The sequence below is a fragment of the Conger conger genome, chromosome 16 (genome assembly GCF_963514075.1).
Source record: "Conger conger chromosome 16, fConCon1.1, whole genome shotgun sequence".
Lineage (NCBI taxonomy): Eukaryota > Metazoa > Chordata > Actinopteri > Anguilliformes > Congridae > Conger > Conger conger.
In genome coordinates, this window is record NC_083775.1 from 22,681,075 (window position 1) to 22,694,694 (window position 13,620).

General features: G+C 44.2%; 1 protein-coding gene across 1 annotated transcript in view; it reads left to right on the forward strand.

Annotated features, from left to right (window-relative positions):
* abat (4-aminobutyrate aminotransferase) overlaps nt 1-13,620 on the forward strand; it is a 31,556-nt gene that overhangs the window by 13,052 nt on the left and 4,884 nt on the right. The window contains exons 5-13 of the mRNA XM_061224721.1: nt 580-697; nt 6,739-6,788; nt 7,473-7,553; nt 8,925-9,017; nt 9,208-9,270; nt 9,717-9,780; nt 10,132-10,280; nt 11,183-11,320; nt 13,138-13,305. Of these exons, the coding sequence (XP_061080705.1) occupies nt 580-697; nt 6,739-6,788; nt 7,473-7,553; nt 8,925-9,017; nt 9,208-9,270; nt 9,717-9,780; nt 10,132-10,280; nt 11,183-11,320; nt 13,138-13,305 (924 nt within the window). The remainder of the gene's footprint in view (nt 1-579; nt 698-6,738; nt 6,789-7,472; nt 7,554-8,924; nt 9,018-9,207; nt 9,271-9,716; nt 9,781-10,131; nt 10,281-11,182; nt 11,321-13,137; nt 13,306-13,620) is intronic.

Sequence of the window (13,620 nt, forward strand, 5' to 3'; positions counted from 1 at the left end):
TACCGTGCACTCTGGCAGTGCATCACTTTGATGTTTTTAATGTTGCGTTTGGCAAGAGGTGACGTTGAGCTGAAGAAAGTTAGTCTACAGACTATGATGTCAGTCTCTACTGAAGCAAATGCACAGCCACTGATTCCCCGTCTCTGTCCAGCTGCACTGTGGCGTGCTGCCACCAGGGATGACACATTTGATCAGTGTATTTTTAAAGCTACTACTGAAGTTCCCGTCTAAAGCTACCTCTCAACACAAAGCTTATAAAAGTATTTAAAAATTTATAAAAGCAGAACCCCGGTGTTATCAGAGTGTAAATATGCCCCATATATGCCCGACTTGGCGCACTGTCTGGCTGTCCCAGGAAATGATCCCTGGAGCCTTTTAAAGGATTTTACAACGCTTTTCCTCCCTTCTGCTGCCAATGTGGTCTCCCTCCTCACATTCATTACATGTAATGTAATGTATTGTAATTAGCACCCAAACGTGTCGTTAGCCGCCAGTTCTTATCACGCTGCAGCTTACAAGTAATGCTCTCACACACACACACACACACACACACACTCACTCTCACCCTCTTCCCCTCAGAATGTTGGTGCTGTGAACTTCTTCTGCAACTACGACGACAGCCGCGGGAATTACCTGGTGGATGTGGACGGCAACCGCATGCTGGACGTGTACACCCAGATTTCCTCCATCCCCATAGGTGAGACCCAGGAGGCCTGCAGGCTCTTAGCAAGGCGAGCCACCTTTAGCTTCAACAGAGAGAGAGAGCGCTAGGCCTTTGGGCTATTTGTGCACAAGAATGGCTCAGTCACTCACTAAGTAACTATCGAAGTAACTAGGTAACTAAGTAAGTAAGTAATTAAGTAACTATCTGGTACAAAGCTATTGAACAAGTTTTCTTGGTCAGAATTTACCTAGCTAGTGTGCTCTTTGTTAATTTAGGATTGAGGTGACTAGCAGATGGTTGCTTGTGTTCCAAGCAGCTACATGCATACAATGACCCAACCCAAATGTGGTGTTGTTTGGCAGCATTTTACTTTCAAACCCAAAGGGAACAAGCTGCATACCTTTATTTGGGAGCAGCTAGGTTTTAACTGTTCCCTATCTAGCTCGCATGGGAAAGTACAGTCAGGTGATCATAGCTGTTCCAAAATTTCTCCATCGATGGCAAAACCGGTCTTCTCAAAAGGTATCGCATTTGGCTAGTCATGTTGGTTTAATTATTATTTTATTGCAGTTTTACTGTATACATAATCAGACTGTTTATATGTCAGTTATTTCAAATTTTAAACCAAAATGAAGAAAGTGTACTGTGCATATTTTAATAATTGACTAGGAAAAATAGTTTTTTTGGATTGGAAAGTGGAATGTAGGCTGAATATTTTCACTTACCTGGAAATAGCTCTGCATATGCCTTCATCCTGTCATGCAGTCTTAGAAAATAGCACCTCAGGCTTCTCCTGAGGACAGAAGAGGGGTTTGATGCGGTGACATAGTGGGTGGAATCCGAAACCGGTTTTAAAGGGTTATTTACAAGGACAGGCTCCTTCCAGCTGCCCTTTTATGTATGTCTGACTTCTGAGTCAGTCATATGAGGAGCTGCAGAAACCAGGTTTAACTCAGGTTTGAAGAACTGTTGGCAGGACGCCATTCATGATGGTTTTTCCCAAGCTGATAGCCAGGTTTGAAGTTTGTCAGGCGATGATGGATTCACAGCAGTGGAGTGGGTGAACACAGAACTTGGTATGTGCGCTACAGTACAATTCTGAGACCCTTCTCTCTCAAGGCAGCATTGCAGTCGGTCATGTGACCCTCTGCAGGGCCCCTGGCCACAGTGTGCAGAGGATCACATGAACGGACTGGTCTAAATACCACAGCCGTGGGCCCTTCCACAACTAGAAGAGCCACCCAGCAGCCCTCTATTAGAATCAGGACACTCCATCATCCCCTCTACAGCCAGGGACTTTTCCATTTAGATAACACTTCAGACATGGGAGACATGGTATAGATCACACCTCAGCCTTATACACATTTGAGTTGTAAAGCACCTGAGAGTAATGTTAGTTCGGCTTCAAAACATGATAGTTCTAGCGTCTGGTTTCAAAGGTTATTTTTGGAAGAAATAATAGTGTCGTGCGTCGTCACATCGTGAACCACTGTACGGTATGTGATTCACCCTCAACTGTTATGAAGTCATGCCTCAGTCCAGCTTTGGGTGGCTGTTTATCTCAGCAAAGGAAACATCCCAATAGCCCGTGACCGCTGTTGATATTGCGTCCTGTGTTTAAGCACTGTTTTGTTCGACGGCGGTTTCTGCAGCATAATTCTCTCCATGGTTAGTGCTCTGCTACTGTCACAGATAAGCCCAGCTAATCTGAAGCTTGAATCCTGTATCGAGACGCTGGTGTAGCCTTTAAAGGTATTAAATTACAGTCCCCGATTTGAGCTGGTGTAGCTGGTGATTCCAGGCGGAATCACTTAATGAAAACGGACTGGTATTGCGAAAATCACAAACCAAAGGGAATATACCTTACATGAATTATCTACAATAATCTACAATGTGTACTTTACAAAAAGCATTGTTTATGAGCACTTGTGGGGAGGATGTTATGATAATAGTGTGATTTGCTTACTGAGGGCTCTAAGCTTAAACCATTTCATTTTTTTAATTGTAAGGGGCACATGTGCTTCTAAGTTGAAAAATCTAGACATGCACTAATGTAGCCCAATGTAGCCTAATGTAGATGTGCACCTAAATTATTTTTCAGGTTTGCAGACGTAAATAATCTGGAGCAAATGCTCCTGAAATGGAGCTCAGTAGAGCTCTTTTACCTGAAATAAAGCACGTGGAAGAGGTTATAAGGTTAACGTTTTGAAATGTGTGTAGTACATTAGTTTCGAGGGGATAGGTTTTCCCAGCGATTTGACCTAGATCTGCAGCTTTCCCGTGCCCTGTAGCCCTGGTGACATAACACCTGTAGACGGGGGTCCCGAGCAGGGTGCAGAGAAAAGCCTTTTTCAGAACCAGTAATGGAAAATCTCAGAGAAACTGCGAATGTGACAGCCCAGGGGCCGGAGAGAGGCTGAGAGAAAGCAGTCTCTACGGTAGAGTGCCTGCGAGAAAACAGTTGTACGGTTATTTGAAAGTAGCGACTGCCTCCTTTTAAAATGGCGTAAGTGTGAAAGGAGTTCACTGGCCGACAGTTTTGAGAGGAGACGTGGTCACTGAACTCCTGTGTTTTTCGATCGGTGGCACAACGTGGTTCACGTTGTGTTCGGGCCACACTTTCAAAACCTCATGACTCCAATTGGGTTTAGATTTTTGGGGACAGGTGTTGAACGAGGGGCTCAAAACAGAAACCTGAGTCTACTTGAGGACACGGTTTGTGTGACTGTGTGGCAAGGGGGGTGGAGATGGGAGCTTGTAGCCGTGGAAGAATGAGGTTTCTCGGTACGGAAAATGGAGGTACAGAACAAAGCACAATGATTGGTTGAAAATACTGAATTCCTGGTAGTGTTTGTTCTGCCCTTTATTCTCGCCCGGAGCATACAGTGCCTGTGGCTGGCCTTTTCATGAGGAATTTAACTGCTTTGAGCCTCAAGTTTGCACCACAGGCAGTTCAGAAGCCTCGGATACCAGCAACACAGGGGTGTCGTTTCATTTAAATTATATTGTTTTCCATAGATCAGGACTTGGCTGAGAAGGACAATGTTAATAGCCAATTTGCCTCAGTACTTGCAAATAGACTAATTTTGCATTGTTTTACTTGAGATAAAAAGCCGTGCAACCTGTAATTAGTAGAGGTGCTGCCAAGTTCTTTAGAATTTTTTATTCAAATATCTATTGGTTATACTTGTTAAGTAATTAAAGACATTTAGTGTTTTGTTTATGGAGGATGCTAGTCTCTAAGCTGCGTCTCAGGAGGAAGAGTGGATAGAGTGGGACTGCTCTCCGTTAGTGATGTGAATATGCATGTCTGAATCAGAATGAAACAGACAGGGGTTAAATGGTTGCTTGTGTGTGCCAGTAATGTACAGTCAGGCCTGTAGCAGTAATGGAGCAGCAAAGTCATGTCTGTTCCCTGGGTGTCTTCCCAGTTCCCACCACCCGTCCCCTCCTGTTGTTTTCATAATGTGCTCACAGGAAGCCTGGCAGTTATGGGTCACCACCCCCTCCTGTCTTTTACACACGCATGCGTACATATGCATATACACTCTTTATTAGGTAGACCTGTACACCAGCTTGTTAATGCAAGTAATAAAAGCATGCAGATGTAGTAAAGAGGTTCAGCTGTTTTTAAGACCAAATTTCAGAATGGGGAAGAAATGTGATTTGATTGTGGAATGATTGTTGGTGTCAGACAGGGTGGTTTGAGTATCTCAGAAATCGTGGACTTGCTGGTATTTTCACGCACAACAGTCTCCAGAGTTTGCAAAGAATGGTGTGAAAAACAGAAAAACATCCAACATGTATGCATATATGGTATATACTTATGTATGCATGCAAAAACACTAATCCATGCATACGTGCAAAAACACTGACCGTTTCTGTTGGGTTGTGGCAGAGGGGAAACTTGCAGCCTAATCCACCTTATTCTGGCTCAGAGTCAAATTAAATGTAAACTCACCGCAAGCCCCAGGCCAAGCCATGGAACTGTGCCTGGCCTTTTACTGGGACAGGTCCCACGGCATTCCCTACTGAGTCACTCATCCAATTTCTAATGGATTTAACTTACATGTTTACATTTCACATTTTGCATGGCGAATCCACTGTTTGGGCAGGGATGGCCGTACAAGCGGCCGGACTGGTGCTTGATCGACCTTTTGTCACCTCAGCCCAGGATGTTTAATAACCGCAGCGAGCCGGGACCTTGACCCTGGCCCTTCCCCCCACGGCACTGCTTCAACACGCTCTCAGTTGTACAGCTGGATAATGCGTAAGCTATTATGAACTTCACACATACGCTGATCTGAATTGACAGGATTTTCTGAGCAAATGAATTAGTCATTTAAAAAGCGCAGTCTTCGTATCGTATCGTTTGTTTGTTTTGAGTGTAATCAATGACTCAAACGTAGGTCAGTGACAGCGCTGTAGATGATATAGACGGTCCTGTCACACACGACGGGTCGCTGGTTCACAAGGGCTGCTGGAGCGCAATGGTTTGACGGGTTACCATGTTATAATTGGTCGGTTGATGCAATCACAGGGGGTTAAGCCCAACAGTAGTTTTGCTGATAACCACCACTTTTCACTGACGTGAATGAGTTCTTGGAATTTCTGCTAACTTGAACCACTGGCATGTGTCAGCAACCGTTATGTAAGGACTGTGTATCTGTATGTGTGTGTGTGTGTGTGTGTGTGTGTGAGAGTGTGAGAAGGCCAACAGTTGGGTCTTGTTTTTCTGTACTTCGTAGATTGTTTTACAATTTGGAGCACAGCCACTTAGCAGACACTCATATCCAGGAGAACATCAGTGTTACTCCCAGGAATACAAAAAAATGTTGCCCGCATCTCACATGATTGATTTGTAAAGTATATTCTTTAAGATTGTGCTGTATGATGTGGACACAAGACAAAAGATAAAGGATTAACTGTCCAGCACAAAAATACATTTGAGATGCTTTTTGTATGTGTGTTGGTGTGTGATGTTTATGAATGTAAAATGCACTTAAATGTAAATGGAAAGGCCTGAAATCTTCAAGCATTTGCTTGATCTGGTATTGTTGGTCAGCATTCAACTATGACAGTGCAATAATGTTACCTTGTAGTACCCCAATCTGCCTACTTATGTACTTTGTAACCATTCATGGGGAATAGCCGTGTTGAAATCGCTCACAGAAACTGAACCTTTGGAACTACAGTTTATCATGATGAACCTGTAGATTTTGAATGAGTTATTTTCTGATGGGTGTACCATAGTAAAATTACAAAACCCAGCTAAAATGAATGCCAGCTAAGCATATTTGACAGCAAACGGTTGAATTTCATCAAAACGTTGAATGTATAATTGTGGCTGTAATGTATGATTGTGGTTCTTTGTTTTTAAAAAGTCGTGTTTGCCCTCTGCTGGTCAGGACAGGGATTGCAGGTGTTTGAGTTCTCGTGAAAGAATCTGTTCAGAGCAGTCCGTCTCTCGTCTCCAGTACCACACTACGCTGATTTTTCTTTTTTCTTTCTGCACGATGCATCTGTATCTTATCAGTGATTATGAAAGCTGTTATTCATCCGAGCAGTGCTAAATTGAACAAGGTCCGTGGTAGAAGATAAAGATCTGCCGTAGTTGGCATTGACAATACCTTGAACAACATTATGCGGTTACCGTTCCTAACCGAAATGAAAAGGTGTCGATATCTACTGCATACGCGTGGTGGGATCCAGGTTGAGTGAGACTACTCAAGTGAGCTGTTGGTTGCTGATTTATCTGATCTAAACCAAAAGCAGTTCAGTGGGCCACTCCTAACACATAACGTAGCTCCACCATCTTGCTCTATGATTCCTATCCCATGACCCCAATATTTACAATATTCTGTGTCATAAATGATCAGATGATCATGACAGTTGTTTCTCTTCATGTGATGTGTTGACTAGTTCTGATCACCCTTTTATGGTCAGAAATGCATCAAGAGTATATACTACATGAAAAAAAATTATATATATGAATGTTTTTAAAGTTCTGTTTTTCCCAGCATTAATTCCTCTGGTGCGATATCTGAATTAATTCATTTGTGCTTCCTTTTTAGGTTACAACCACCCGGCCCTCATGAAAGTAATGACAAACCCAAACAATTTGGTAAGTCCTTGGACAGGCCGATTGATAAAGTATTTGCTCGCAGTGAGAGCATGTAATTGCATCGAATGTGTCCTCAGCTAACCTGGACATGTGAATCTCTTGTTTGATTTTTTCGAGTGTATATATGGATACTCATTGCCACATCCTCCGCTAATGATTGAGACCAGAATGTACCTCCTCCAAATCCTGTGATGTCAGCTCATTCATATCACAGTCCTGTTAGGGCATGAATCTGAGGTTTTAATTTATTATTTATTTATTTATTTATTTTTATGATCCCTCCACCACCCACACCAACAGTGCACACTGAGATGTGATCATTGTCACTGTTGCCACATTGCCCCGAGTTGGCATTGGCACAGACAGGATTCGATACCAGACCATACTAGAACGGGCCACTCAATAGCCCTTTTGGGTCTTTTATTGATTTTGCTGATATTTGATCTGCCCTAATTAAAGGCTGGTGGATGCTGCTCTCAGGGAAAAGCAGAAAGCAGAGTAGAAATTGCCCTTGCGTAATTCTGCCTAACCTAACTCTTTCTTTACCCTCTCTGAAAAGCCATTGATAATGAGTTGAATGAGGCGTGTATGTTAATCGATTCACTATATAGTTTTTGGTATATAGTGAATCTGGTGTGATTATTTTTTGGTAAATGCTGCATGTCTTTGTTCCAATCCCTCCAGAGTGCGTTTATAAACCGGCCTGCCCTTGGGATCCTGCCCCCAGAGAACTTTCCGGACAAGCTGGGAGAGAGCCTCCTTTCAGTACGTTTCCAGTTCAGATCACTGGCTAGTACTGGGATTCCTTGTCAGTTTGAAATATGTTATTGTACTACCAGCCGAATATCCTAACAACCCAACTATAAAAACGTAATTGTTACTTCATACATTAACCAATCACAGAATGCACAGGCTAATACTGATAATATAATGGGCACGTCCCACGCACTTGAGAAGGCTATCGTATTTACTGTCAATAGACAGGAATCAAGATCATTTTGACAAAATGGAGATGTTTTTGAGACCCTGTAAGCTGCTTCAGCTTTAGGTTGTTGTTCAGATTCTGTATTGTGTCTACCAGAGGTGAGCTACCAGAGTGATACGTTGGTTTTGAAATGTATTATCGCTCCTCTCTGGATGTTGTGGCAGAAACCTGATGCACAAAATCCAGCAACCCTCCACATTTTGTCAAACTCTCAAACTGCAGGCCTGCACTAACATCAACATATCAACATTTATTTGGGGTTAAAGCTCAAGGCCATGGTGAGGTGCTGTTTTATTCGGTTAGAAAGAACATTTCCCTATTAAGCAATATCCATCATCTTGCAAAATTTCTATAAATGGCATTCCTGAATTGTGATCCGCTTGATAAGCGGATTGTTCATTGTGACATTGTACATTCAGCACAGTTCCAGCACTGCTGGTCTCTCTGGCTTCTTTCAGGGTTCAAGGCTGGCGTTCTAGCCTTGCCTCCCGCCACCCTTTTACCCCATCTTACCTTACGCCACACATTAGCCATCAGTACTCTTTCCTGGCAAGCCTTCCAGATTATCATTTGGGTCAAGGAGTGTTGCACAATGTGGAAGTCCTGGTGTTATTCTGTGTCAGTGCTGAGTAATTATCTTTGGCTGCCTGTGTACAGGACTCTACACTATTTTGACACTGGTTTCGTAAAGTAGACAGGGTAGGTGGGGCATGCAACACTGCAGCTCCAGTCCTGGCCTATCAAACCAGCAGAGATTAGCGAGCGCTCTTGCCTCAGAGCCCTACGCAACTTTCATTTCTCTTTTAAGTCAAAGCTCAGTCTACATATCATGAGCTGATAAAGGTCAATGAGTGCCAAAATGGGATATAAACTTTATGAAGTTCCAGTAAAAGGTCGTAGTTGGATTTTCTCTTTTCCTTTTTTTTTTTTTTAAACCAACTGTTGACCAACTCACTGAAAGCTACAACCTGGTTTCCAGCCCTGACTCACACATACACACACACACACACACATACACACGCATACACACATACACACGCGCTTGAGATGGGAGTAGGCCTGCCATGTTGTGATGGTACATAGACTATTTGCATACCTGTTGATAGCCATGGACTAATGCAGATCACTTTAACCCCACCCAACCTTTGCAGGTGGCCCCCAGTGGCATGAATCGAGTTCAGACCATGGCCTGTGGGTCTTGCTCCAACGAAAACGCCTACAAAGCCATGTTCATCTGGTACAGGGTGAGTGCTAAGGCAAAACATCTGAATGTTTTTCAAGGGATAGTTCACCTAATTTCACAGTGTTTCCTTACCTCCCAAGCTTCAATTACTTAATTACCTTTACCCAATTAGTTAATTCAGTAGTTAACCTGTTATCAGGACTGGCACAGCACAAAACCACGTCGACCGTGTTCTTCATTTTCACCCACAGAACAAGGAGAGGGGCCACAACATACCATCCCAGGAGGAGGTCAACAGCTGTATGGTCAACCAGGTATGTGGTTGTGCGCAAAGACCCAAATTTAAAGGAAAGGACTTATACATTTCAGTAGTTGTGATGCAAGGGAAAGACTGGGGCCTTAGTTGATGGGCTGGGTGCTTTTAAACTAGTTATATAGTTTTACTTCCGCTGTGTAATGGCTAATCTCATTTGTTTTCTCCAAAGTAGATGTATAGTCTTGATCTTGTCAAAATTTGGTGAAGACAATGTGGAACATTTCTCAATAACATGATAAGATCACAGGTTCGCAGGGGGAGAAATAACAGATACCAGCCACACAGCAGTATGCTTGTTTTGGATTATGTGCCTACTTTTATTCATTTATTTATTCTAGTAGTAGTCATTTCTGTTATGGTCTTGCTAAGTGCACATTGATTGTAATGCAGATTTGATTTTGGTGGTGTTTTGATGGTGCCACTGTGGGCGTGTTTTTGCCACAGGTCCCTGGCTGCCCTGACCTCAGCATCCTGTCCTTCATGGGAGGATTCCATGGGAGAACCCTGGGTAAATACCCACAGCCTCCGTGTGACTACCCAGACTCTGTGTTTCCTTCTCTGTGTATATACCCAGACTCTGTGTTCCCTCTATGGAAATACCCAATCTCTGTGTTCCTCTATGTAAATACCAAATCTCTGTGTCCCTCTATGGAAATGCCCAATCTCTGTGTTCCTCTATGGAAATACCCAATCTCTGTGTTCCTCTATGGAAATACCCAATCTCTGTGTTTCATTATCTGTGTATATACCCGGGCTCTGTTTGCTCTATGTAAATACCCAGTTTCTCTTTCCTCCTCAGCACACACACACCCAGGCTCTCTTTCCTCCTTTGTGTAAATACTCTCCCTTTTTTTTTTAGGCTGCCTGGCAACCACACACTCCAAGGCCATTCACAAGCTGGACGTGCCGTCCTTCGACTGGCCCATCGCCCCCTTCCCCAAACTGCGCTACCCTCTAGAGGAGTTCACCCGCGAGAACGCCCAGGAGGAGTCCCGCTGCCTGGAGGAGGTTATTGATATTCTGTCTTCGCCCCGCACTCCCTCATGAACATTCCTGCAGAATCTGAGCACTTTGAGTTTAAACAGTGGTCAAGCTAGCCCATGTAATCTCTCTCGAATGCAGGACATTTCAAAATCAGTTTTTTCTTCACTTGCATTCCGATAAAAATATATATTTTTCTCTGTAATGTGCCAATTCACAATAATAACACAGGAAATATGTGAATAGTTTTATTATGCCGCTAACAGAAGTGGGATGACATCTCAAGCCATTTCACTTTTCATTTGTTCATGTTGAGCAAACTAGCTAAAGCCTGACGATTCATTCAAATTAAATGCTTTGTATCTTGGAATGGCACCAACGGCTGTGTAAATATTTAGATTAACACAAATGTTAGACACTGAAAGACATTTGGCTCAAAGAAACATGAGTAATTGTTTTGTTGTGGTTCAAGTCTGGGAAATTGTCTGTTGCAATCCTGTTGCAATCTGTTTTATAAACAGTGTATTTTGGCTCTTTAATCCCGAGTTAACATGACCACTGTCACAGACAGAGACTGATGTGCCAGTGTTAAGAATATTGAGCTAATGGTCTTCTCAGTGTAGAGATGATCTGTGGTTGCAATCCAAAGCAGCACATTGCCCATAGGAGTGTCCATGGCTTGGGGGCAGTTAGCTGGTGGCAGGTCATGCTCTGCTGGTGAAAATCCTGCTCTGCTGGTGGTAGGTTATGCTCTGCTGGTGGTAGGTTATGCTCTGCTGGTGAAAATCCTGCTCTGCTGGTGAAAATCCTGCTCTGCTGGTGAAAATCCTGCCCTGCTGGTGCCAGGTCCTGCTCTGCTGGTGAAGATCCTGCTCTGCTGGTGCCAGGTCGTGCTGAACGTGTCGTGCTGAACGTGTTGTGTGTTGCAGGTGGAGGACCTCATCGTGAAGTGGAGGCAGAAGGGCAAGCCGGTGGCTGGCATTGTGATTGAGCCAATCCAGGCCGAGGGAGGGGACAACCACGCCTCCCCCAGTTTCTTCCGCAGCCTGAGGAACATCGCCAGGAAGGTACACACCGCACAAGGATAGGACCTCTCATATTTTCTCATTTATGAGGGACTACAGTTTCTCAGACCTGGCTCTCTGTTAAGCGTCCAGAGGCAGGAGAGGTGGGTATGTGATATAATAAGGACACACACACAATAGGAGAGCTGTTCACTCTGACACCTGGTAGTGGGAATGTTCGGAAATATAACCAAACCCTTGTGGTCCCAGAACGTTTTGGGTCTGTATTTCCTCATTAATAAGGAAACAATCGCATCCTGATCTGCTGGTTGTCTTGGGATAGAGATGTCTTCAGAAGGTCAATAGCCAGATATTGCTGCATGTGTGACCACACAGGTGTTCGCCCAGGTCATTTTGGAATGTTTCTAAGCATTAGTCCAGTATGGAGGCATACAGTCTTTGCTTGCACACGTAGCTACTGAGCGGCTGAACTGCTGGTAATTATCACACCCTCCAGAACAGGTACTCAAGATTTTACCTTTGTCAAAAAATATTTTTGACAAAAAATATCTGAGTCAGTACCTGTCACTCCCAAAATTGAACTTGTCATTGTGAACCCAGGTAAAGTTTGTCTCATCCATCTACACCTGCCCTGTTTTTTTCCTTTGCATCTGAAGCTAACTATGAGTCTTACGTGAAGCTGAAAGTCACCCAAATGCATTTACTCAACCTTGCCTTTTATATTTCTTCTTTACTGATTCAAAATGAAAAACCAGCCGCAAAATCCTTAAGCTAGGCCAACAGACTGTCCAACTGACTTTTAAATCTGGCACAGTTGTGTCCCTTTTCAACCTCACTATCGATCTCTCTGAAACTAAAAGGCTAAGGGGAAAAGAAGCCATTAAACTGATATGACAACTGTAAATGAATAACAGTCTCTGCCCAGCCTTTCAGGATTTATTAGAACGGCAGTAAAATATGTTTGAATATAAAAAATTTCAAATACCAGTTTCAAGGTAAAATGCGAAATAACACACAGGTTTAGTGTGAGTTTAATGAATTTTGGCTTTGTCCGAGAAAGGAGCAGGTATGGGCCTAACCTCACATGGTAACCTGGAGTCTTTCAGGTTTGTTACAGAACCTAACACTTGATGCAATGTAGAAAGTGCATTGTGTGTTTTAACCTATAAAGAGTTCCAGCCTGGTTTGCTAAAGGGGTTTGCAGAGGGGTACTAATTGCAGCCCTGCATTGTTCCCTTTTAATCCAGACAGAATGTCTCGTTCCTGCGATAAGCATTGTCTCCTTAAGGGAGGTAGTACTGGAATACCCTGAAGAGCACGCAGTTAGCAGGAGCTGTTCGGTGTATTAATGCCCTGCTCAGGCGTATCGGATGTGCTAATGCCCTGCTGCTCTCTCCCGTCAGCACGGATGTGCTAATGCCCTACTGCTCTCTCCCGTCAGCATGGATGTGCTAATGCCCTGCTCCTCTCTCCCGTCAGCACGGATGTGCTAATGCCCTGCTCCTCTCTCCCGTCAGCACGGATGTGCTAATGCCCTGCTCCTCTCTCCCGTCAGCACGGATGTGCTAATGCCCTGCTCCTCTCTCCCGTCAGCACGGATGTGCTAATGCCCTGCTCCTCTCTCCCGTCAGCACGGATGTGCTAATGCCCTGCTCCTCTCTCCCGTCAGCACGGATGTGCTAATGCCCTGCTCCTCTCTCCCGTCAGCACGGATGTGCTAATGCCCTGCTCCTCTCTCCCATCAGCACGGATGTGCTAATGCCCTGCTCCTCTCTCCCGTCAGCACGGATGTGCTAATGCCCTGCTCCTCTCTCCCGTCAGCACGGATGTGCTAATGCCCTGCTCCTCTCTCCCATCAGCACGGCTGTGCATTCCACGTGGACGAGGTGCAGACGGGCGGCGGATCCACCGGAAAGTTCTGGGCACACGAGCACTGGGATATGGACGACCCGGGTGACATCGTCTCCTTCAGCAAGAAGCTCCTCACTGGCGGTTACTATCACAAAAACGAGCTGACCGCTGACAAGGTACCCCCCCCCCCCCCCCCAGTGTTTTACTAATAAACCAATCCTTAACTATTTCTGAATAAATATGAGCTTGTGTAGGTGGGGCATCGATAGCCAACTCAAGCACTGTCCTACGACTCAAAGGTAGCTGAAACTAGCTCCAACTGATCAAACTGCAGGTTTTTTTACTGGAAGCCACTCTAAAGAGATTCTGGGGTCAAGACTAGTTACTGAGATGGAATTTATAAACGTTTACATCTGCACCATTGGGGCGTCTGGCACTGTGCATATTGTATTCCACTTGGGGTCTCTTTTTTCTTAAAGAATGACATTGTC